The sequence below is a fragment of the Cupressus sempervirens genome, chromosome 7, assembly GCF_028749045.1.
Source record: "Cupressus sempervirens isolate cs-2001-9-10 chromosome 7, ASM2874904v1, whole genome shotgun sequence".
Classification (NCBI taxonomy): domain Eukaryota; kingdom Viridiplantae; phylum Streptophyta; class Pinopsida; order Cupressales; family Cupressaceae; genus Cupressus; species Cupressus sempervirens.
The window spans coordinates 39192495-39216182 of record NC_143124.1 but is presented as its reverse complement, the minus strand read 5'-3'; the positions used below and the strand labels follow the sequence as shown (position 1 = coordinate 39216182).

Sequence of the window (23688 nt, the reverse complement as noted above, 5' to 3'; positions counted from 1 at the left end):
CATGTAAAATATCTCTAGTGTTTGAGAATGATGCCTCCTTTTACGTATGATCATTATGAGAAAATGAAAAAGGGTAGACAAATTTCAAGCGCAAAGATGAAGAAAATAGACTTAAGTGCCTTGAAGATAGTTGACGTGATATGTTATTCTTAAATGTTATGTCCATAAAAGTCTTTTTGGACACATTAGTATTTTGTTTGTAACACTCCCTACTATATTCCATGTTTTAAAAAAGTCTCTATTATACAATGAAAAATGATATAAATAACTTTCTTGATTTTAATTTATTCTATTTTGAGAAACCCAACCTCTTTTTGTGATATTTAATTTTTATAGATCTTAATTAATTGTAGTGATGTATTAAGTAATAATTATATCTTAACTAATTGTAGTGATTTTTTAAGTAATAATTGTAGATTGATTCATTGAGTAATATCAGTTTATGTTTACAATTTATATTTACTTTTGCTACAATGTTTCTTAATGTTCGATGATAATATTATGGACAACTTTTTTTTAATTTAAACTATTAAATTAAAATATTCATTACAAAATTTCAAAGAAAAAACCAATGAATATAATTTACTTATTCTAATTATCCTCCAATATTAATTTTCTTTTGTTTCATATTTTTAAAATTAGTGAACTTAAATTTTTCAAATATGGTACAATAAAATAATAATATTATTAAAAATAAAATATATTTCTATTGACTTTATTTGGTCTATATTTAAGTATAAGTGCTAAATTTGATTTGTGTGTTCCATATTTGATTGTATCTTATAACGGTTTTATATATATTTATGTTGATAATTGTTTAAAAGTTTGTAGCATATCATTTGAGCTATGGATTTTCTATTGGAGCATCAAATATCATTGTTACGAGTCGTGCTGCTTTTGTGACCTCAAATAATTTCTGTGAGATCGATTTAGATAAATGTAAAAGAATAATCCAGAAATCGTGCTCACACCTAATCAAAGCCTTGGAGAATGGTTCATTGTTAATTGATAGTGTTGATGAACTAGAAATAACGGAAATGGTGGATGTTGCAAAAGTTATTTATGACACATTTGCAAAAACGGATGCATTTCTAGAAATGATGAAAGAACTCTACCGTGATCATTGCTCTAATAAAGGTCGCAACACCATCCTTATCATTGAGGAATATGTGATGCAGCTGCATCATCATGGAGAAATGTTCTTTCTTTAGTTTCTTCTCATATTTCCTATACTCCATCTAAATACTTCTACTTGGGCTTATATTTCCTATTTCATCTATGTAAGTTTTATGAACAACAACATGAATAAGTTATTTTCACTGTTCAAGTCATGGACACATATTTTTCATTTTCATCTATTTGAGCTTTGTGAACAACAATATTATGTATCAAATTTATGCTCTCATTGATTGATATGTTACATGCTATATTATCTATGCACAATCATCAAAACTAATAATAAAATGTATAAAATTGAGCTATTTGTATGCATAATCATCAAATTTTATACCAATAAATATAAAATTTGATACTGACCCTTTAAAAAATTGACTTTTTAATTAAGTCGTTCAAAATTAATTATCCAAATGCATTATGCAAAATTTTATTTTAATATTTATTAATAATTAAAATGATTTATTCTAATAATTAATTAAAGTGAAAAAAGAGAGAGTATATATTTAAACAAATAAAGTTATTAATTGTGTGCTGCTACTAGCTTATATATATAAAGGGAGAGTTATCCTTCTTGAAGCGCCTGTTTTGATAATCTAACTACAATAGATAACTCTCTACTTATATACATAAACTAGTTTATATAACAAAACTCTTAATTAATTTCACTTCAACGAAAATTCTATGATTCTAATCATGCATAAAGTTTGATTTTAATAAATCATCTACCCATATATTTTCCCTATATTACAGCCATTGCCATCGCCTTCCACATCAATCATATGAAGTTGCCATCGCCTTCCACATCATATGAAGTTCCGAATATAGAACATCTTATTAGTTATCATTGCATGCATGAAGTTCCCAATTTAGAACATCTTATTAGTTATCTTTGCATGTGACGTCTATATGACATCCTCGCATCCTTAGTTGACAGCGTATCTTATTTTGTCCCGAGAGAAAAAGAACCGTGAGAGCGTGGGAAGCTTGGTAACAACAGGAGTCGATATTTATTCTTCAATCCCCGTGCAAATTACGGAACACAAATATGTGACTTTTGAATGTGAAACTGAAATTGACCGAAACGACAAACATTTTCAAACGTTTGGTCGGAAATCTTTACAAACATTCACCTATTGATGTGGTGAATACGAGCGTGTGAGAAAATCATGAAATATGGTGACAGCTCAAGTACATCCTTGAAACTTTCACTTCTTATATCTGTGTTTTTCAAAGAGATTTTGAGAATTATATCTACTCAGGAAAAAGTTGGAATAAACATGCGAAGACACATTCAACAAGTGCTTTATCACATTAGTTAAGAAAATCAATAGTTGCTAGTCATGTGCATTACGACCGTAATAATCGCACTGTATTAACGTGCATACAACAACATTTTCAACGGTTCGCAAACAGAAACAGAAACAGACTTCACAGACGCTCGTTGTCTATATAAGAGAGCCCAATGCCATAGCATTTCATACAACCATTGCGAGTTTCATCTTCTTATCGAAAATGGCCTCCAGTGAAGCCTTAAAGCCATTGCTTCTTTTGTTTGCTTCCTTTCTATTCATGTTAGCAATGACGGAATCAATAAGAACTCCTTTCAACACGACCAAGGCTGACAATAGCGTTAAATATCATGTTGAGAAGCCGGAGCTTGTTGTTCAAATGGTGCAAAGGTAATAAGCATGTTGTCTTTGAGAGGGTCTAGAAAGTTTAGAGAATTTAATTAAATAGCTCATCACATTCAATACATTGATATGCAATGCATATGACTGTGTGTGTCAATCATTCTCTACTTATTCTTATGCTCTTGCTTGGTGCTTGCCTTACCGTAATACCTATAATACCATTCTTGTGACAGTAGTTGGTACGCAGCTGTCAATAGCTATAGATGAAAATTCTATTCCCCATATCATTAGCTGTTAACGATTGTCTTTGTTCAGATACATTAATTCTAAGATGAACATGATACTGCAGAAAGGTTATCTAAGTCAGTTCAATTAAGAAGGCTTCGACGTTCTAGCGTTGTTTTATTGCCAGCATATATCGACAGTTGCATACAGTTGAGTTGAGATTATTTAACAATTTAAAGAACTGCTGCGCAGGAGTTTAAATAGTTCGAGAAGAAAGCTGAGCTCGTGCGGAACAGGGAACCCAATTGACGACTGTTGGCGCTGTGATTCCGATTGGGTTAACAACAGAAAGAGACTGGCTGACTGCGCAATTGGATTTGGCAAAAACGCCATTGGAGGTAAGAACGGGCGGTTTTATGTCGTTACCGATCCCAGTGACGATGACCCCGTCAATCCTAAGCCTGGCACTCTGCGCCACGCTGTCATCCAAACCGAGCCTCTCTGGATTATTTTTCAAAGAGACATGCTGATTCAGCTAAAGGAGGAGCTGATCATGAACAGCTACAAGACTATTGACGGCAGAGGAGCGAATGTTCATATAGCAAATGGAGCTTGCATTACAATACAGTACGTGAATAACATCATTATTCATGGAATTCATATCCATGACTGCAAACCTACGGGAAATACAAATGTGAGGAGCTCGCCCACACATTACGGGTATAGAACTATGAGTGATGGAGATGGGATTAACATCTTTGGATCAACCGCAATTTGGGTCGACCACTGTTCATTGTCAAGATGTACAGATGGACTGATCGATGCCATCATGGGCTCCACTGCTATCACAATTTCAAACAACTTTTTCACTCACCATGACAAGGTGCTCAAAACTGCCGGTTTATTTAGTCTGCCATTAATTTAGCTTTTCTTTTAAAAAGGTTTCATGATTATATTTATGGGCATGCTTTAAAAAGTTACTAGAAGCCTATTAGGAGACACATAAAGAGTATTGGTATTTATGGGCATATTCGTTTTCTGTAGGTGATGCTCCTTGGACATAGCGACGCGCATACCGAAGACGTCAAAATGCAAGTAACAGTTGCATTCAACCATTTTGGAGAAGGACTTGTTCAGCGTATGCCCAGGTATAGAATTCCGTATCAATCCTTGCATGAGGAACACAAGACATTAGCTCACTCAAGTTTATTTCTTTAATTTTCATTTCACTATAAGATGTATACGTTGTGATGCAGGTGTCGACATGGAAATTTCCATGTGGTGAACAATGATTACACTCACTGGGAAATGTACGCCATTGGCGGAAGTGCGAACCCCACCATTAACAGTGAAGGAAACAGATTCCTAGCCCCTGACAATCGATTCCACAAGGAGGTAAAAGTCCATTTGCAACTGATGTCTCATATATGTTCTTTGGTGTTCAATGGATGTAGAATAAGTATGGTAATGGGAAATGTGCAGGTGACAAAGCACCAAGATTCAACAGAAGGGAATTGGAGATCACTGGGAGATCTGATGTTGAATGGGGCATTCTTTACAGCATCAGGAGCTAGAGCATCTTCAAGCTATGCAAAGGCTTCGAGTATGGCGGCAAGACCGTCATCTGTTGTGGGCTCAATCACTGCAGCTTCAGGTGTTCTCAACTGTAGAAAGGGCTCGAGCTGTTAGACCAAAACATATGCATTATAGACAAATTGTTAGGAATCCCTTAATTCTATAGCTTGCCAAGCATGAGAGGACGGAGCGAGGCATGTTAGTTATTTTTGTTTTGTTTTTGGAGAGTCTCGAGTCATCTTTTAATAAATTTGAATATATCAGTAATGTTATTCTCAAAATTGAAGAATTGTCGTGGAACGTCAAGCCAATAACATTTATATTTATATTATCTTGATTGTCACTGAATTTCAATGTATTTCTTGAGTATGCCTTATAAGAAGTGCAATATAAAGATTGAGATTAGCTCAATTTGTGTTCACAGATTAGATTGAGGTTCATATAGATTGATTTTGACATGCTATTTATTCACACCAAATATTACTCAAAGAAGTATCAATAGTTTCTCTGTATTCTTAAAAAAAATCATTTATTATAGAAAATTGATTTAGTTTTATTCACATAACATCTAGGGCCTCAAATATTATGCTTGGTAAAAATGGAATAGAGTGAAAATGATCCTACAAATAAATCTCATTGCTAAATTTCTTCCAAATAAGACAATCTATTTATACAAAGATTGGTATGTTGCACTCTATGATATAAAAGGTGTCAACAAAAAATAAGTACAGGCTATATTTGATTAAAAAAAAAAATTCCCACACAATGCTACGAACAAACTCTTCATTTTTCTTTTGTTGGGTGTCACTTGAATTAAAAGTAGGACATCATGAGTTTGACAATCATCTTTTTCAAAAGTTCTCTCAAATGATTGAATAATTATTTGTTGTTAAATATTTATTTCTTCTTCTAAATAAATAGGAGCTATTAGGGTATGGTTATTGCTCTACATATCTGGAAATTATTTTGCTTTGCTAGTTGCATTGATATGAATTTTTTGTTTTTAAAGAAAAAATTGTGAACCATCTCAAAAATAAGACTATCATTGGTGAAACTATTTTGAATCGTAAATGTTTAAAGATTGATGAAAGAGCATCTTGGCTTGGTCAAAATAATGCTCTATAGATTTTCTCAGCAATCCTTGTGGTTCTTCTTAGTATTGATTTGAATAGTTGGGTTGGTGAAGTGTTCGTGTCTTCATTCACGAGGTTCACTTGGTTTATATGATTTTCTTTTATGTTCACCGAGTGACTTTTGTGATTGTTTTTTGTGCATTAAAAAGTAGACAAGGTAAAGGCGGCTGACCCCAGGTTACAATAGGTTGGAGACAAGCTAGTAGTCCTTCTCCAATAGTTCATCCTATACCTTTTATTATCATAAAAACAATCCATCTTCACAAAAAATGATCATAGTCCAGTAGGGTTTTAAACCAACCATTCTCTAGGAAGCTATAGAGAGAGCGAGTGACATCATTTTCCTTTCTCTTGTCCTTATCCTCATTTTCAACTCATAGAAGATACAATTTTGTGGCCATCGAATAGATCATCTTAGTGGTATACTCAGAAATGGCCTTGAATTTCCTGTGTAGGGTCTCTTGGTTATCAAAAATCTCTAAAGGGACTTCTATAGCCTATTCATCCTATCATTAATTTCATCTCTTTCACGTGGGGGCCGCTCTACCTTCCCCCCACCCCTCTTTGCATTCCTTATAGGGTAAGTGATATCACCACCCAAGCTCATTTCTGGGGAAGGCATCCCTTAAAAGGTATTAGAAACATGGGAAGGGGTAGGGTTACCCTTATTCTTAGAGCCATAGGTAGTGCGTGTCATTTCCATTTTCCTCTTGCTTGTAGGTTTAGCCTCCGTCCTCATGGATTTAGACCTAACATCATGAATATGCATTGGTGCTTCCTTAGAATAGAAGAATTTCTACATGCCCACCTCATTTGAAACACTCGATTGTTTATACTAGATCATTCCTTTGAGAGATAGGCCTCCCACATTTGATATGAGTTCCTACATCACTACAACATTTGGGGACAAATTGCGATGACAATTTGTGATGGCGGTGTAATCTGTGTTGTTTTTCATGTCTCTTTTTTTTCGCAATTCTCCTCGATGACATTGCAATACCAATATTGGCATCGCACTTGCGACACCCCTACGAGCATAAGCAAAAAAAAAATCATGACATAAATAATTTTCCATTTGTTTTGGTTATGGAGAGATGCACGCGAAAGAGGTGGAGAGCTCCAAATGAGGGTGCATAGTTGTGAATGTTGTCATGCCCTTGTGATTGGTGCATTTTGTTGTTGTGTCCTTGTGATCTTTACATTTCATTACCATGCCCTTTCTTTGCGATTTCATTGTCATTATTTGCCCTTTCTCTGCAATTTCATTTTCGTGTCATGCCCTTTCTCTGCAGTTTCGTTGTCATGTCATGCCCTTGCGATCTACATGCCCTTGCTCTGTGATTTTCTTCAAGGGGTGAGAAGAGGTACATATGCAAAATGTTTTTTCTCTTTTCCTTGTAAACGTGTATGTCTTTATATTTCCTTCTAAACATGTATTTGTTTATATAGTTAGAGGGATCTCTTTTAAGGTGGTTATTACATATTATCTCACAATAGAAAAAAAGGGCCAACTACATACATATTCCACAATCCAAATAATAAAACAATGAAAGTCACTCAACCTGTGCTAAGTGAATTATCTCAAGATCCTAAACAAAAATATTGTAAACCATGAAAAATGGGTAGAGTTCACAAGAAATTTTATAAAAATATATAATAGCAGATGTTTCTAGAGAGAAACAAGCCAAAACCCAGTTAAATTTGTGTAGTTGTTGATTACAAATTCATGTAGAACTCTCATCAGATTAGGTAAACATTCCAAAATCTAGATATTAAATCAATAAAACTCACTCAACCCTGCTAAGTGACATACCCCAAGATCTTGCATATAAATAATCCAAACCACAAAAAGTGGGTAGAGTTCATAGGAAATTTTACAAAAATATATCATAGAATATATTTTTAGAAAGAAACAAGCCATAATCAAGTTAAATTGGTCTATTTTTTTATCACCTAGGTTGATTACAAATTCCCCTTTCTCTAGGACTATGAAATGTTGCTCTTCTTCAGTGAGTTGTACCACCATTGAATATTTTTAGAAACTCTGGTCAATGTTGAAACTTTGAATTCTCAGATAGTTGTAGGGATTGTGGTGAATATGTAACACTAATGAATGTTTTTACCAACTCTTTCCATTGTTCAAATGAGGGCATAGAGAGCTATAAATGTTGTCATGCCCTTGTGATCATTAAATTTTTTACTGTGCCCTTATAATATGAAACCAAAAACTGATAAAATTCTAATTAATTGATGAGATCAGTTGCAGAAACCTAACTGATATGTTTTCTTGTGCCATTGTCAAATTCTTACACTTGTTGAGATTCTAAACACTTGCAGTACTATGAATCATGAGACACGATGGAAAACTAGACAAGATTAGAGATTGCACTATGAAACAACTACTGAAATTCATTCATGCTTCTCCATGAGATTTTGAGAAATTCTCTCCACGCACATTTGTTCCCATGTGAGTTCAACATATTGGTGAACTAAGTGTATGAAAAATCATATCCAAAATTCTTTATTAGGGAATATTGCAGTTTACAATTAGATGTCGATCCCGTGAGTTTTTATTGTGTGTTAGTCGATATAATTCTATCACAATTTGTACTACACAATATAATTCAATGCGGAGTTATGATGTTAATTGGGGCAGTCTTCAAGGAATCAGGTGGCATGGGGTTGTCAAAGTATGCCAAAGCTTCAAGCGTGGGGCATCCCTCTATGCCTTCCATCATTGTTAACGTGGGTGTTCTAACTCTCTAACTTGCTAAGCACGATCAACACAATGAATCAAAGCTTATCACATATTTTAGTTTCTTTTGACGTCAAGATGCTCCACCCATTTCTCGTGACTTCAAAAAATGTGTGAATAATACACCTCTCATATCTGAAATACATCAATAAACTTGATTAATGCTGCAAAAATTCATTTACATTTAAAAAAATTGAAGGTTGGGAATAATGCAGTGCCTAAATGAGTTTTGTTTAAAAATGTAAAATGTACAAATATAAAATCGTATAATTCTTAAGACGATGACTAAGATAATCTTTGATAAAATGTAGAGATTTCACTTATAATAGCATACACTCTTAATAGATAACCTTATAACTTATTTATCATATTGTAAATTGCATTTTCTTTTTTCTTTTTTTAACCATATCGTGCCAACTCTTTTAAATAGAAGAGTATTCTAATCGTTATAAAGATTCATGAGTATTGATTGTAATGTAATACTTGAATTCTATATAATGTGTGAAATCAAAATATTTGTATGTTCATCATAAATGTAAAGCATTATTCAATGATTTCTTTAAATTTTCATTAATTGAAACCTTACTGTCTTAGAATACCACAACTAGATAGATCATTACATAAATATTGCAAAGTAACCTACCAATGGTAATAAAAAAAGGTAGGAGTTAGATTTTAAATGTAAAATTTGATTTTTGAATTAGATTCAAGGAATGCAAAAATTGGTCTTGGATACTATAACCACGATCCAAATTAAAAGATGGAGAATATAGGAATCACGGATGAATGTATGTGAACCTAGCCTAGTAAATAATCGGAATGCCACAGTATATCATAATTACAAGAAAATATGGAGCTAAAAGGGGACCTTCCCTGGGCTCTTTTCCTTTTCAATAATTAACAGAGAATAATCTTTGATGAGAAATTATATATAGTGTTGTGATAAAATTTACTCAAGACATGACAATAGAAAAGATTATAGTGCTTCAAATCTACTTTCAAAGAACTATTACCTTTTCAAACGATGTATATTAAGGGTTTAAATGAGCATCAAAAAAATACTCATTGTTTGTTTAACATTTATAACATATCATCATCTAATGTACAACCTATAATTTTTTTTTTTTTTTAATATGTCATATATCATTTCAGTGAATAAATATTAAAAAAATATGGAAAATTAATAATACTCCTCTAGTTTTTAAATTAATAAGCAATTATCTTTTGAATGTAAAAATTAGAATCTGGAGTTAGATTTAAGGAATGCAAAATTTGTCCTGAATATTATAGAGATGATCCAAAATAAATGACATAGAATATAAGAAGCATGGACGAATGTATGTGAATGTAGTCTAATAAATAATAGAATGTCATAGTATATCATTAGAACATGGAAATATTGAAACAAATGGGGACATGAGCTGGGCTCTTTTCATTTTGAATAATTAAAAAAGAGTTATCTTAGATGAGAAATTAAATATAGTTATGATAAAGTTATTCAATACATGGCTTCAAATCTACTTTGAAATTCCTAATTTTTTTTTTTCAATGATGTACATTAGGGGTTAAAATGAGAGAACAAAAGATACACTTCTTATATTTGAAATTCCTAACATATCATTGAAATTCCTAACATATCATCTCACGCACAACATGTAATATTATATTATTTTTATTTAAAATACTATTTAGTGAAAACTTTGTTAGCACCATGTGTTTCATGTCAAACAAATTTATTGCTTTCCTAAGTTAAAATCTTGAAAAAAGGAAAATTAATAATACTCCCCTTTTTTCAAGTTAATAAATACATAGATTAAATACTCTTACTGTATTTAATAATTATTAAATACCCTAAAGAGTTTTACCTTACCTTTTTGGGTTTTGATCTCCTTTATAAGGATGATCTCTCATTGTAAACATGAACTTGAGATAATTCATTTTTTATAGCAATCTACTTTTTTCCTCATCAAGAATGTCTCATCTACGGATCTAGCTATTCAAGCCTCCATAGCCTTTTTTCTCTCTCTCCAGTAAGAGGTGTTTGCATGTAGATGGTTCTTGGGAGCTGTGGGTTTGACCGTTTATCATTTTCAACAACCATGTGAGTTGAAAATCATTTAATAATTATGAAAAGCCATTAAATCTTTTTGAGCAACTAGCAGGCACAAGTCAAGATATCGATGCTTTTTGGGCATCTTTCTTTTAGTGGTAGCTCTCAATGTAATTGTCCCTTTTTGAGCACATTCATCAATCTTCATAATATATATTTCTTAGTCCCTACCTTGAGGATAGGAGACTATAGATTTTAATTAGTTTTCTCCCTATTTGTTGAATCTTGAAAAATGTGCAAGCTTAAAAAAAAATCATTTATCCTATATTTTGAAGCATTTTTTCTATTTAACTAAATTTTATTTTTTTGTTTCTAAATTTTTATTGCTTATGATTTTTTTTCCCAGCAATCTTTTCCATTTTTTGTGCGCAAAATTTAAGAAAAAATAAGCATGAAAAATACAAACATGGCAGTGGAAGTTGAAAAAATAATAGATGTGTCATTCAATGTATCTGCATGTGCCTATCTTCACTCTAATAGGTGACAACATGAGATAACTTGAGTTTGGGAAGTTATCATGAGATTTGAAAAACTAAGTAGCATGGTGATGTTAGATTATGTTGTTGACTCTTGATTAATTATGAAATTCTTCCCTTGGTTCTTATAAATGTATTATATTAAAATCGATATTATTATATCACAAGTGGTATAAAATTTAGCTTCACAAATATCCTAAACCTTGCAATTTTAGGTAGCATGTTGCATAATATCAATCTATATTGGTAAAAGTTTTTGGGAAAAACACTATTTTGGAATTTATTGTGATTAGCATATTGAAGTTCCAATCTATAAATTGTTAAAGCTATTAGTAAATTCTATCTACTAGTGAGTTATAAAATATGTCATATTCATATATAATAAAAATTATGATGAAATTTAGAAGAAGAAAAAAATATTGTCCTGTAATAAACTATGAATTGTAAGATTTTTCAAACAAATTACATGTTGGTAACATGCCATATAAATTGTGGTAACTTTTAAATATAAACAAAGAATAGTTTAATACACCAAAATCTGTCATTGGATTCAATTAGGTGCTATGTGCACTTGATAATCACCTATCGCTCCATCGAAAATCACCAACCCTACAAATGAGCTTATGAATAATTTGAACTCCTAACTATGAAAGAAAAAAATTTACTTATTGATGATAATTTTTTACTTGTAGACAATAGTTTGTTTCATTGATCGCCTTTATAAAATAACCATTCGAACATATTTTTTTCAATTTTGAGTCTTTATCATACATGAACATGCAAACACACATTTTCTAGTATTTTCTAATGTACTATTCACATATTTATTGATATAATACTACTTTTAATCTATAAAAAAGAAATTATATAAATCAAATGATAGTATCACAATAGTATCATTATATATATATATTTTTTATCAAAATAGACAACTAAACGCTAGATACACAATTCATGCAAAAATTGATAGTTTGAAAACAAATCAAAAACCCCATATTAAGATTGTATCTATGTATGTAGAAAACTAATCTATACAAAAGATGTAGTAAATTACATTAAGTTATTAGGAAAGCATTGAAACAAGAGCTCTAGGAGATGCTTTTTGAAAAATCTTACAATTCATAGTTTATTACAGGACAATATTTTCTTCTTCTTCTAAATTTCATCATAATTTTTATTATATATGAATATAACATATTTTATAACTCACTAGTAGATAGAATTTACTAATAGCTTTAACAAGTTATAGATTGGAACTTCAATATGCTAATCACAATAAATTCCAAAATAGTATTTTTTTCCAAAAACTTTTACCAATATAGATTGATATTATGCAACATGCTACCTAAAATTGCAAGGTTTAGGATATTTGTGAAGCTAAATTTTATACCACTTGTGATATAATAATATCGATTTTAATATAATACATTTATAAGAACCAAGGGAAGGATTTCATAATTAATCAAGAGTCAACAACATAATCTAACATCACCATGCTACTTAGTTTTTCAAATCTCATGATAACTTCCCAAACTCAAGTTATCAAAGTTGATAGGTATAATCCAAAAACAATAAGAAGAAAATTATACTCATCAAAAAGAATATTTGTAACTTAAAACACCAAAGTTAGATTTTATTTAATTTAAGATCAGTAGTATATTTCTATATACATTGTAAGATGTTTTTGGATTATGATTAATATATTATTGCACAAATAATTTACTAGCAAAACTAGTACCGACATCTTCAATTATAGTACATATAATATTGGAAAAAATATCACATATGCTCATTAAATTTTTTTATTTTGACTTTTCATTTATATAAAAATCTAATATTATGGATGAGGGTTAAGATAAGAATATAAAATATCGATAAGAAAACCTATTATAGTACCTTACGTATTAGAAGGTGATGTAAGTATTTACAATAAATTTTAATTAAAAGTAATATATTAAACTTATAAATATTGTGGAGAGTTAGTTCACACTTAAATATCTCATAAATCTAATTGAGAGATGATCTCCACATGAAATGTGAAGCAAGATTAATATATTGATTTATCTTTTATGATATTTACACTAACATAAAATCTCCATAGTGCTTACTATTCTCACATGGAATGGAAATGAAGTAGATAGGGTAGAATCTATGTGTAACACAACATTTAATCACTATAAACTTGCTTCAAAATCTTTTAGACTATCGATTTGGCATAAATGTACTTCTCTTAAGAATTGTTTGGGGCAGAATTTCACTTTTTCAAATACTGTACTTCCTTATTATCTATACAACCATCATTATAACCCACAACTATCAAAGGAATTGTAAGCTCAATTTTAGAGACATTTTTAAATCTTTAAACCTAGGTTTAATTTGATTTTGATGTGTTTTCATTCACAGAGAGGGTGGTTTTGGTTTACCTCATTTTATAGAATAAGTCAAACAAGAAACATTCTTCCAATACTACTATAAAACATTTAATTGAAAATTTATATTTGCATATAAGAAAAATATAAAAAATTAAAATTATAAAAGATGCCTAATTTGTTATGGTTGTTTGTGAAAGAAATATAAAAAATGTTCTTATATGTAATGTACTTGAGGAAAATAAATCTTGAGAGTTCCTATAAATAATATTATAAGCTACATATCATTATATAATTATCTAATTATGTGATATCAGGTAAAGGAAATATTTTACTTTCTTTTTATTATTCTGTAAGGATCGTGTACCTATGCATTATGTTGAAATCTATTTTCATTATATATTCTTATATTTTTCATGGAAGTTGTCTTAATTATGCATGATTAAATATAGTTTTGCAAGTTAATAATTTAATAAAATGAGGGTTTGTATATATTTAAATAATAATGGCTTATAAATCTTATCAAATTTTCATATTTGAACTTTTGTAGATGATATTTATACAAAATTCATTTTACATAAAGAATAGAATTTTTAATATAATTAATGGCTTCATCTCATTAAGTACAATGGTAAGTGTTACAAAATTATTTATTATTCAAAACTTCATTAGATAAGTAAATTCAAGATAATTTGAAATTTATACAAAAGTTGCCATTACAGATCATGTGGATAAATAGCCATTCACTTTTGACTCTCTTTACTATTAAATTGGGTGTGCATGCTACAATTTGACACAACTAACCCTTCAAAAATAATTTAATTAATACACAAGAGAATTTTTTAATTCTCATAATTTACTATTATTTTCACAATATCACAATATTATTTTTACAAAGTTCCATTGGAGGTAATGGTGATGACCTAGTTAATCCTACGCCTGACACTCTTTGCCACGTTGTCATCCAGACCGAGCCTCTGTGAATCATTTAAAAAGAAATTCTAATTCCCTTCACACAAACTATTCTCAAGCTATACTTTTTCAATTCCTTTTCCAAGATCTAATGCATGCATGCCTATTGATTAGATGTACATATTTTCAAAATAACATCGACCCATTTGAGTTTGAGATAGAAAAGGTAAAAGGACCTTAAACAACCCTCATTCCATGAGAACAAGATTTGCAAGCTCTTACATAAAAAAATTTCGAATTATGTGTATACAAATGAGCATTATTTATATTTTTTTTAAAATATTGTAGTCCACTACAACAACACAAAATAAATGTAGTGAAATTCTTATGATCATTTTTGTTTTCTTTATAAAACCCCATTGTGTTGGCACTCTTTACTAATTTCACGTATTGGTTAAATGTATTTTGAAAACTTAGAACTATCCTCACATAGTCGTACACTATATGGACTTAAGATGCTCAATGTTTAGAAAAGAGGTTCTAGAAAAGGGAATGAATGTCAAGCACTTTTTATGTAGATATGAACGGAAATATAGGGGGTCCCTGCATGTGCATGGATTCATATGGATCGAAGGAGCACCTGATGTGGATAAAATTGACTGGTCAAATGAGGAGGAAAGAAGAAGCCGTAAAAGATATTTTTCATTCCATTGTTCATGTATGGAACCCTAGAAATTATCCTCATCAACAAAATATACATGCACATTAATAAATATTTATATATATTCATGTAATGTGACATTAATTAATGTACTTATTTTTTTCTTACCTTGAGTTGTAGGCATTCGTCAATTTTCAACAACATATATGCCTTAAAAACACAAGACAACTTGCAAAGGTGGATTTGGACCGTGACTATGAAGAAATGTTAAATTGTGCGAAGTGATACACAATTTCTAAGGAGGGTGGATGCCTAAGAATAAAAGGGAAAGATGGTTTGCAAGTAATTATTTCATCCCAATGAATATTTAAAAAATATATATAATTACTACAAAATGATGGGGCTAAATATAAAATTTCTTACACTGGAGAAAGTTGTCTTGATAATGAAGAAAATGATTCATCGGATCACAGGGCTTCCGATGTTGGCCAAGGCAAGAACCACCAATGCCCTGAATCGGGTGGAACTGTAAAAGAAAACCCTTGCTAAGTGGGATGGAAGGGGTATGAAGATTAGTTGTGTTACTGATATAGAGTTAAAATTTGAAATTCATGTAATTGCACACAAGATATATAGCTCCAGTTGACTCAATAATGTATAATGTGGAGTAGTGGATCTCAGTTACGGGGTGGTGAAGAATGACATGTCCTTCGACCCTACCAAGTTGGTGTTGAAATTGAAGACAATGAACATGTTTAGAGAAATACTACAGAATATGAATGGGAGATTATATCTAGGTTGCACCAGGGTCAAAATATACGATGCTCAGAAATAGACATGTTCGGGAGAAGAGACATTGATAGACAAACAAATTGGTCTGTTGATTATCAAGAAGAAGAGTACACTACCAGAGCAATCAATTTCATAAGTAACATGAAGAATCATGGGTGTCTTGTCTATGATGAAATTCCTCGATGCATAAACTACATGACCTTTGGTGAGAAACAAAAAAGGCAGTCAACATGACATGACACACTACCACAGTAATCAAAATGAAGAACTATTGTTAATGATAATTCAAGGCACATCAAGAACAGGAAAGTCATATTTAATTGGTTCCATTAGTCAATCTCTTCAAAATGCGGTAATGCCCTCCCATTCTCCCCTTCTATTACTTTTCCTAATAGGAGTTGCAACATTCAATACAAGAGCTTCTACAATTGATTCAAAATAGAAGGTAACAGTAAGAGATTGTTCTCAACTAGAAGGAGCAAGGCTCACAAGTTTTTGAGAAGAAATTCCACATTTAAAATATATTTTGATTGATGAAATGAGATTCATTGGTCAAAAAATGTTGGAAAATATAGATTTATGACTGCGACAAGCATTCCCACAATCTGCACACATAAGCTTTGGAGGTAAATATTCCATTTCTACATCATGAATATCTTACTCATGTGAAATATACATTATTTGAATCAAATACATGAATAAATACATAGTTTTTAAAATATATTTTTTCCTCAATTGTATTTCAGGTGCATCTATAATATCGGTGGGAGATTTTGGCCAGCTACCTCCTATCAATGATAGAGCAGCATATGACAGTAATAAACAGGAAAAGTTTCTAGGTCAGGAATTCAAGACCCTGGTCACACTAGATAAGATATTCAGACAAGATGGGGAAGATATTGAGCGACAAAGATTTTGACAACTTTTGATGAATCTAAGAGATGGAAACTCACAAATTGATGATTTGAGGTTGCTGGTGTCAAGGGTCCCTATCAACATAGATGTCGCAACAATTGTTTAATTTGATAATGTTTTTCATTTGTTCTCAAAAAATGAAAATGTTCATGCTCGTAATAAAAAAAATGCTACATTCATTGAAGCATCCGATTGCACCTTGTGTTGCATCGAAAGTAGCTTCTATCAATCCAATAGATTACTGTTAAAATGATGAGCTTGATTTGGAGTTGTTAATCTGTAACGATTGAAGGGTCATGCTAACTTCAAATCTATGGATAGAGGTAGGTCCTATAAATGGGGCTCTTGGATACATTCAAAAAAATATCTACAAGAAAGGAAATGCTCTGCTTAAGCCTCCAGCATATGTGATGGTTGAGTTTGATGGTTATTCAGGACTACCATTCGAAGATCATAATCCAAAGATAATTCCAATACCACGAATACAAAATGGTACAACAGTTCAATTTCCATTGAGGTTGGCATGGGCATTGACCATTCACAAATCTCAGGGATTGACTCTTCCCAAAGCGACAATTGATGTAGGATCAAGAGAAAGAGCAGGGATTGACATTTGTGGTAGTTTCACATGTAAAATATCTCTAGTGTTTGAGAATGATGCCTCCTTTTACGTATGATCATTATGAGAAAATGAAAAAGGGTAGACAAATTTCAAGCGCAAAGATGAAGAAAATAGACTTAAGTGCCTTGAAGATAGTTGACGTGATATGTTATTCTTAAATGTTATGTCCATAAAAGTCTTTTTGGACACATTAGTATTTTGTTTGTAACACTCCCTACTATATTCCATGTTTTAAAAAAGTCTCTATTATACAATGAAAAATGATATAAATAACTTTCTTGATTTTAATTTATTCTATTTTGAGAAACCCAAACTCTTTTTGTGATATTTAATTTTTATAGATCTTAATTAATTGTAGTGATGTATTAAGTAATAATTATATCTTAACTAATTGTAGTGATTTTTTAAGTAATAATTGTAGATTGATTCATTGAGTAATATCAGTTTATGTTTACAATTTATATTTACTTTTGCTACAATGTTTCTTAATGTTCGATGATAATATTATGGACAACTTTTTTTTAATTTAAACTATTAAATTAAAATATTCATTACAAAATTTCAAAGAAAAAACCAATGAATATAATTTACTTATTCTAATTATCCTCCAATATTAATTTTCTTTTGTTTCATATTTTTAAAATTAGTGAACTTAAATTTTTCAAATATGGTACAATAAAATAATAATATTATTAAAAATAAAATATATTTCTATTGACTTTATTTGGTCTATATTTAAGTATAAGTGCTAAATTTGATTTGTGTGTTCCATATTTGATTGTATCTTATAACGGTTTTATATATATTTATGTTGATAATTGTTTAAAAGTTTGTAGCATATCATTTGAGCTATGGATTTTCTATTGGAGCATCAAATATCATTGTTACGAGTCGTGCTGCTTTTGTGACCTCAAATAATTTCTGTGAGATCGATTTAGATAAATGTAAAAGAATAATCCAGAAATCGTGCTCACACCTAATCAAAGCCTTGGAGAATGGTTCATTGTTAATTGATAGTGTTGATGAACTAAAAATAACGGAAATGGTGGATGTTGCAAAAGTTATTTATGACACATTTGCAAAAACGGATGCATTTCTAGAAATGATGAAAGAACTCTACCGTGATCATTGCTCTAATAAAGGTCGCAACACCATCCTTATCATTGAGGAATATGTGATGCAGCTGCATCATCATGGAGAAATGTTCTTTCTTTAGTTTCTTCTCATATTTCCTATACTCCATCTAAATACTTCTACTTGGGCTTATATTTCCTATTTCATCTATGTAAGTTTTATGAACAACAACATGAATAAGTTATTTTCACTGTTCAAGTCATGGACACATATTTTTCATTTTCATCTATTTGAGCTTTGTGAACAACAATATTATGTATCAAATTTATGCTCTCATTGATTGATATGTTACATGCTATATTATCTATGCACAATCATCAAAACTAATAATAAAATGTATAAAATTGAGCTATTTGTATGCATAATCATCAAATTTTATACCAATAAATATAAAATTTGATACTGACCCTTTAAAAAATTGACTTTTTAATTAAGTCGTTCAAAATTAATTATCCAAATGCATTATGCAAAATTTTATTTTAATATTTATTAATAATTAAAATGATTTATTCTAATAATTAATTAAAGTGAAAAAAGAGAGAGTATATATTTAAACAAATAAAGTTATTAATTGTGTGCTGCTACTAGCTTATATATATAAAGGGAGAGTTATCCTTCTTGAAGCGCCTGTTTTGATAATCTAACTACAATAGATAACTCTCTACTTATATACATAAACTAGTTTATATAACAAAACTCTTAATTAATTTCACTTCAACGAAAATTCTATGATTCTAATCATGCATAAAGTTTGATTTTAATAAATCATCTACCCATATATTTTCCCTATATTACAGCCATTGCCATCGCCTTCCACATCAATCATATGAAGTTGCCATCGCCTTCCACATCATATGAAGTTCCGAATATAGAACATCTTATTAGTTATCATTGCATGCATGAAGTTCCCAATTTAGAACATCTTATTAGTTATCTTTGCATGTGACGTCTATATGACATCCTCGCATCCTTAGTTGACAGCGTATCTTATTTTGTCCCGAGAGAAAAAGAACCGTGAGAGCGTGGGAAGCTTGGTAACAACAGGAGTCGATATTTATTCTTCAATCCCCGTGCAAATTACGGAACACAAATATGTGACTTTTGAATGTGAAACTGAAATTGACCGAAACGACAAACATTTTCAAACGTTTGGTCGGAAATCTTTACAAACATTCACCTATTGATGTGGTGAATACGAGCGTGTGAGAAAATCATGAAATATGGTGACAGCTCAAGTACATCCTTGAAACTTTCACTTCTTATATCTGTGTTTTTCAAAGAGATTTTGAGAATTATATCTACTCAGGAAAAAGTTGGAATAAACATGCGAAGACACATTCAACAAGTGCTTTATCACATTAGTTAAGAAAATCAATAGTTGCTAGTCATGTGCATTACGACCGTAATAATCGCACTGTATTAACGTGCATACAACAACATTTTCAACGGTTCGCAAACAGAAACAGAAACAGACTTCACAGACGCTCGTTGTCTATATAAGAGAGCCCAATGCCATAGCATTTCATACAACCATTGCGAGTTTCATCTTCTTATCGAAAATGGCCTCCAGTGAAGCCTTAAAGCCATTGCTTCTTTTGTTTGCTTCCTTTCTATTCATGTTAGCAATGACGGAATCAATAAGAACTCCTTTCAACACGACCAAGGCTGACAATAGCGTTAAATATCATGTTGAGAAGCCGGAGCTTGTTGTTCAAATGGTGCAAAGGTAATAAGCATGTTGTCTTTGAGAGGGTCTAGAAAGTTTAGAGAATTTAATTAAATAGCTCATCACATTCAATACATTGATATGCAATGCATATGACTGTGTGTGTCAATCATTCTCTACTTATTCTTATGCTCTTGCTTGGTGCTTGCCTTACCGTAATACCTATAATACCATTCTTGTGACAGTAGTTGGTACGCAGCTGTCAATAGCTATAGATGAAAATTCTATTCCCCATATCATTAGCTGTTAACGATTGTCTTTGTTCAGATACATTAATTCTAAGATGAACATGATACTGCAGAAAGGTTATCTAAGTCAGTTCAATTAAGAAGGCTTCGACGTTCTAGCGTTGTTTTATTGCCAGCATATATCGACAGTTGCATACAGTTGAGTTGAGATTATTTAACAATTTAAAGAACTGCTGCGCAGGAGTTTAAATAGTTCGAGAAGAAAGCTGAGCTCGTGCGGAACAGGGAACCCAATTGACGACTGTTGGCGCTGTGATTCCGATTGGGTTAACAACAGAAAGAGACTGGCTGACTGCGCAATTGGATTTGGCAAAAACGCCATTGGAGGTAAGAACGGGCGGTTTTATGTCGTTACCGATCCCAGTGACGATGACCCCGTCAATCCTAAGCCTGGCACTCTGCGCCACGCTGTCATCCAAACCGAGCCTCTCTGGATTATTTTTCAAAGAGACATGCTGATTCAGCTAAAGGAGGAGCTGATCATGAACAGCTACAAGACTATTGACGGCAGAGGAGCGAATGTTCATATAGCAAATGGAGCTTGCATTACAATACAGTACGTGAATAACATCATTATTCATGGAATTCATATCCATGACTGCAAACCTACGGGAAATACAAATGTGAGGAGCTCGCCCACACATTATGGGTATAGAACTATGAGTGATGGAGATGGGATTAACATCTTTGGATCAACCGCAATTTGGGTCGACCACTGTTCATTGTCAAGATGTACAGATGGACTGATCGATGCCATCATGGGCTCCACTGCTATCACAATTTCAAACAACTTTTTCACTCACCATGACAAGGTGCTCAAAACTGCCGGTTTATTTAGTCTGCCATTAATTTAGCTTTTCTTTTAAAAAGGTTTCATGATTATATTTATGGGCATGCTTTAAAAAGTTACTAGAAGCCTATTAGGAGACACATAAAGAGTATTGGTATTTATGGGCATATTCGTTTTCTGTAGGTGATGCTCCTTGGACATAGCGACGCGCATACCGAAGACGTCAAAATGCAAGTAACAGTTGCATTCAACCATTTTGGAGAAGGACTTGTTCAGCGTATGCCCAGGTATAGAATTCCGTATCAATCCTTGCATGAGGAACACAAGACATTAGCTCACTCAAGTTTATTTCTTTAATTTTCATTTCACTATAAGATGTATACGTTGTGATGCAGGTGTCGACATGGAAATTTCCATGTGGTGAACAATGATTACACTCACTGGGAAATGTACGCCATTGGCGGAAGTGCGAACCCCACCATTAACAGTGAAGGAAACAGATTCCTAGCCCCTGACAATCGATTCCACAAGGAGGTAAAAGTCCATTTGCAACTGATGTCTCATATATGTTCTTTGGTGTTCAATGGATGTAGAATAAGTATGGTAATGGGAAATGTGCAGGTGACAAAGCACCAAGATTCAACAGAAGGGAATTGGAGATCACTGGGAGATCTGATGTTGAATGGGGCATTCTTTACAGCATCAGGAGCTAGAGCATCTTCAAGCTATGCAAAGGCTTCGAGTATGGCGGCAAGACCGTCATCTGTTGTGGGCTCAATCACTGCAGCTTCAGGTGTTCTCAACTGTAGAAAGGGCTCGAGCTGTTAGACCAAAACATATGCATTATAGACAAATTGTTAGGAATCCCTTAATTCTATAGCTTGCCAAGCATGAGAGGACGAAGCGAGGCATGTTAGTTATTTTAGTTTTGTTTTTGGAGAGTCTCGAGTCATCTTTTAATAAATTTGAATATATCAGTAATGTTATTCTCAAAATTGAAGAATTGTCGTGGAACGTCAAGCCAATAACATTTATATTTATATTATCTTGATTGTCACTGAATTTCAATGTATTTCTTGAGTATGCCTTATAAGAAGTGCAATATAAAGATTGAGATTAGCTCAATTTGTGTTCACAGATTAGATTGAGGTTCATATAGATTGATTTTGACATGCTATTTATTCACACCAAATATTACTCAAAGAAGTATCAATAGTTTCTCTGTATTCTTAAAAAAAATCATTTATTATAGAAAATTGATTTAGTTTTATTCACATAACATCTAGGGCCTCAAATATGATGCTTGGTAAAAATGGAATAGAGTGAAAATGATCCTACAAATAAATCTCATTGCTAAATTTCTTCCAAATAAGACAATCTATTTATACAAAGATTGGTATGTTGCACTCTATGATATAAAAGGTGTCAACAAAAAATAAGTACAGGCTATATTTGATTAAAAAAAAAAATTCCCACACAATGCTACGAACAAACTCTTCATTTTTCTTTTGTTGGGTGTCACTTGAATTAAAAGTAGGACATCATGAGTTTGACAATCATCTTTTTGAAAAGTTCTCTCAAATGATTGAATAATTATTTGTTGTTAAATATTTATTTCTTCTTCTAAATAAATAGGAGCTATTAGGGTATGGTTATTGCTCTACATATCTGGAAATTATTTTGCTTTGCTAGTTGCATTGATATGAATTTTTTGTTTTTAAAGAAAAAATTGTGAACCATCTCAAAAATAAGACTATCATTGGTGAAACTATTTTGAATCGTAAATGTTTAAAGATTGATGAAAGAGCATCTTGGCTTGGTCAAAATAATGCTCTATAGATTTTCTCAGCAATCCTTGTGGTTCTTCTTAGTATTGATTTGAATAGTTGGGTTGGTGAAGTGTTCGTGTCTTCATTCACGAGGTTCACTTGGTTTATATGATTTTCTTTTATGTTCACCGAGTGACTTTTGTGATTGTTTTTTGTGCATTAAAAAGTAGACAAGGTAAAGGCGGCTGACCCCAGGTTACAATAGGTTGGAGACAAGCTAGTAGTCCTTCTCCAATAGTTCATCCTATACCTTTTATTATCATAAAAACAATCCATCTTCACAAAAAATGATCATAGTCCAGTAGGGTTTTAAACCAACCATTCTCTAGGAAGCTATAGAGAGAGCGAGTGACATCATTTTCCTTTCTCTTGTCCTTATCCTCATTTTCAACTCATAGAAGATACAATTTTGTGGCCATCGAATAGATCATCTTAGTGGTATACTCAGAAATGGCCTTGAATTTCCTGTGTAGGGTCTCTTGGTTATCAAAAATCTCTAAAGGGACTTCTATAGCCTATTCATCCTATCATTAATTTCATCTCTTTCACGTGGGGGCCGCTCTACCTTCCCCCCACCCCTCTTTGCATTCCTTATAGGGTAAGTGATAT

At 31.9% G+C, this 23688-nt stretch overlaps 2 protein-coding genes across 4 annotated transcripts; both read left to right on the top strand.

Moving 5' to 3' along the window:
* Positions 1–2688: 2688 nt before the first annotated feature.
* LOC149545333 (putative pectate lyase 18) lies at positions 2689–4721 on the top strand. Of its 2 annotated transcripts, none has more exons than XM_089793939.1 (5): positions 2689–2855; positions 3285–3915; positions 4077–4180; positions 4289–4427; positions 4515–4721. In XM_089793939.1, the coding sequence occupies exons 1-5, from the start codon at positions 2689–2691 to the stop codon at positions 4719–4721; spliced, it is 1248 nt and encodes a 415-aa protein (XP_089650065.1). The 2 variants fall into 2 exon arrangements, with proteins under 2 accessions (XP_089650065.1, XP_089650066.1); XM_089793940.1 differs by having other exon boundaries at positions 2824–2855; positions 4289–4482; positions 4543–4721.
* A 15324-nt stretch (positions 4722–20045) lies between these two features.
* LOC149545332 (putative pectate lyase 18) lies at positions 20046–22078 on the top strand. 2 transcript variants are annotated; one of them, XM_089793937.1, is made up of 5 exons: positions 20046–20212; positions 20642–21272; positions 21434–21537; positions 21646–21784; positions 21872–22078. In XM_089793937.1, exons 1-5 carry the CDS (start codon positions 20046–20048, stop codon positions 22076–22078), a joined length of 1248 nt encoding a protein of 415 aa, XP_089650063.1. The 2 variants fall into 2 exon arrangements, with proteins under 2 accessions (XP_089650063.1, XP_089650064.1); XM_089793938.1 differs by having other exon boundaries at positions 20181–20212; positions 21646–21839; positions 21900–22078.
* The last annotated feature ends 1610 nt before the right edge of the window (positions 22079–23688 follow it).